This window comes from Bidens hawaiensis, unplaced genomic scaffold, assembly GCF_021521415.1.
Source record: "Bidens hawaiensis isolate Kalapana, Puna unplaced genomic scaffold, B.hawaiensis_p1.1 tig00006386_1, whole genome shotgun sequence".
In the NCBI taxonomy this organism is placed as follows: Eukaryota; Viridiplantae; Streptophyta; class Magnoliopsida; order Asterales; family Asteraceae; genus Bidens; species Bidens hawaiensis.
The window spans coordinates 988,269-990,570 of record NW_027491428.1 but is presented as its reverse complement, the minus strand read 5'-3'; the positions used below and the strand labels follow the sequence as shown (position 1 = coordinate 990,570).

The window sequence follows — 2,302 nt, the reverse complement described above, 5'->3', positions numbered from 1 at the left end:
TTAATTACAAAAAAACTATAATGGTTCCCTTTAACTAGACCATCAAAAATTTATTTTTTTCGAACAGTACCATCAAAAATTTATTACCGTCTTAAAACATACCCTACACATAAATCACTTAATTAGAAATGTTTTTTTATTAAATTAAGTCACTTGATCATAAAACATCTTGAAAACCATATAAGTTAGTGCGTTTTCTTAAAAATCATGAAAAACAGATGATTACTAAAATAAAAACTAAAAATTATACAGATTTATACCATCGGAAGTCATTCACATATCAGTTCATCTCTACAGTAAAACTTATTGTGATCATTCAAGAACACAAAATCCAAATTTGTAGAACATTAAACCTAACCTTATTCCGATAATTCAATCGATTTCAAAAATCAAAGAAAAAAGAAAAAGAAATTGTAGTTGCTCAAATATAACATAAAGCTTGAAATTTGAATTCCGGTAATTTTGTAATTTTGTAATTTGATAGCTTACCGGAATCTGTAACTAACCACCCACCCACCACGATCAAATCCCAGCCGTTGGTTCATACACCATCACATTTCTGCTTCCCGTGCAACCCAGCCAACGCCAACAGATTCTGATCCGACGGACAGAAACTAAACCTCCTATTCAACAACAACCCACACAACAACCTCCCACCGTCCGATTTCACTCCTTTCTTTCCCGCCACCTCAACCGCACCGTTCAAATCCTTAAATGCCGTCATCGTCGTCGACGAAGACGACGACGCCGTCGACTCATTCCCGTCGGAATCCTCCACCGCCGACCGATCACTCTTCTTCGAACTCGCACGGCTCAGCCGCGGCTGCCACGACATCCGCCGCTCACGGCGGCGCTCATTCTCCTTCTCTCCTATCAAATCACGGAAACACACCGCCGACATTCCGTCAAACGCGGCAAAATCCGAACTCTCGTACACCGTGGCCGCGAGGTTCAAAACTCCTTGCACTCTGCCGGACGGCCGGCGGATGTGGACGGCGGAGAACGCCGGAGTGCCGATAACCGCACCGGTTTTCGAACTGGTCAACGAACTACTACTCAACAAGTACCGTACGGTGCCGATTAAGTAATCTCTAATGTAGCCGCAGGCGTAGATCTCAACCTGAACTGCTGACGTGTCGCCGTAGATGAATCGCGGTGGGACTCGGAAAATGAACTTTTCGTTCCAGGTAGGGTTTTCACCGCCAACGCGGTCGAGGCTGCTGCGTAGTTTAGCGGATGGGTGGACCCAGGCGATGGCGTAGGTGTGCATGCGGTGCATTTTAGCGGAGGGTGGGATCTTAAGACCTTGGGCTGAGATCAAGTTAATCTCTAGAATTCGAGTCTCCTCCTCTGCCATTGTTGATTAGGTGTAATTAATGTGAATTTAGGGGTTGGATTCAAGATTAGTGAAACTGATCAAGAAATGAAGGGTTTGATTTAGAGCCAGAGAGGTGGGATGAGTCTAACGTCTTCTCTCTCGCCGGCTGTTTGAAGTTGCATTGACAGGTTTTATATTGATGACTTGAAATTACTAAAATGGCCCTTCTGTTATGTTGGGCTTAAACCACCCACAAGTGTGATTCGGTTTGAATCAGAGGGTTGTATTGTCCAATTTTTTTTTTTTAACAAAGTGGTCTTGTTAAGTTGATGAAAATGTCTCTCATCTGGTTATTGATCAAAAGGTTAAAATCGGTTTATGTCAAGAACCAGTTACGATTGTTAATTTGAGTGGGAAATCCCTAACTTATGTAACTGGTTTGGCTTGATTCGGTTATTAATCGGTAACAATCTATTGAAACCGATCTTAACATATTGAAATTAACCTTGTTAACATTAACTGTATTAACATGTGATCGGTTAACAAGCTACAAATCAATTTTTGTCTAGTCTAAACTAGTTTCTAACCATCAGTTGCCAACCAGTTTCTATTGTACCGGCTATGGTTTGGTTAAATGGTTACAATTTGCACCTATAGATCCAACTAGCTAGCTTATGTCACTATTTTAAAATTATAAATTAAAACAACTATTATTCTATGTATTAGTTAATATAGGTGGAGGTGGGCTCTCACTTTCTCCATCTCTCACACATAAATACATATATATATGTATATACTGGTTAGGTACCCATATAAAGAATAAATAAATTTATTTAAATAATAACACAATGTGAAATATAAAAAATATGTTTAACATATATAATATAGTAGAAAAAATTACACAACATGGAAATAAAAAGTTAAAAATTTGTAAATCTCTAAATATTTGTATACGATATTTGTGATTTTATTTGTAACTTTATC

The 2,302-nt window shown here is 38.8% G+C and overlaps 1 protein-coding gene across 1 annotated transcript; it reads right to left on the bottom strand.

Moving 5' to 3' along the window:
• Positions 1 to 541: 541 nt before the first annotated feature.
• On the bottom strand, positions 542 to 1,357 carry LOC143632238 (uncharacterized). Its single transcript, XM_077100804.1, has one exon. It carries the CDS (start codon positions 1,355 to 1,357, stop codon positions 542 to 544), a length of 816 nt encoding a protein of 271 aa, XP_076956919.1.
• Positions 1,358 to 2,302: the final 945 nt, after the last annotated feature.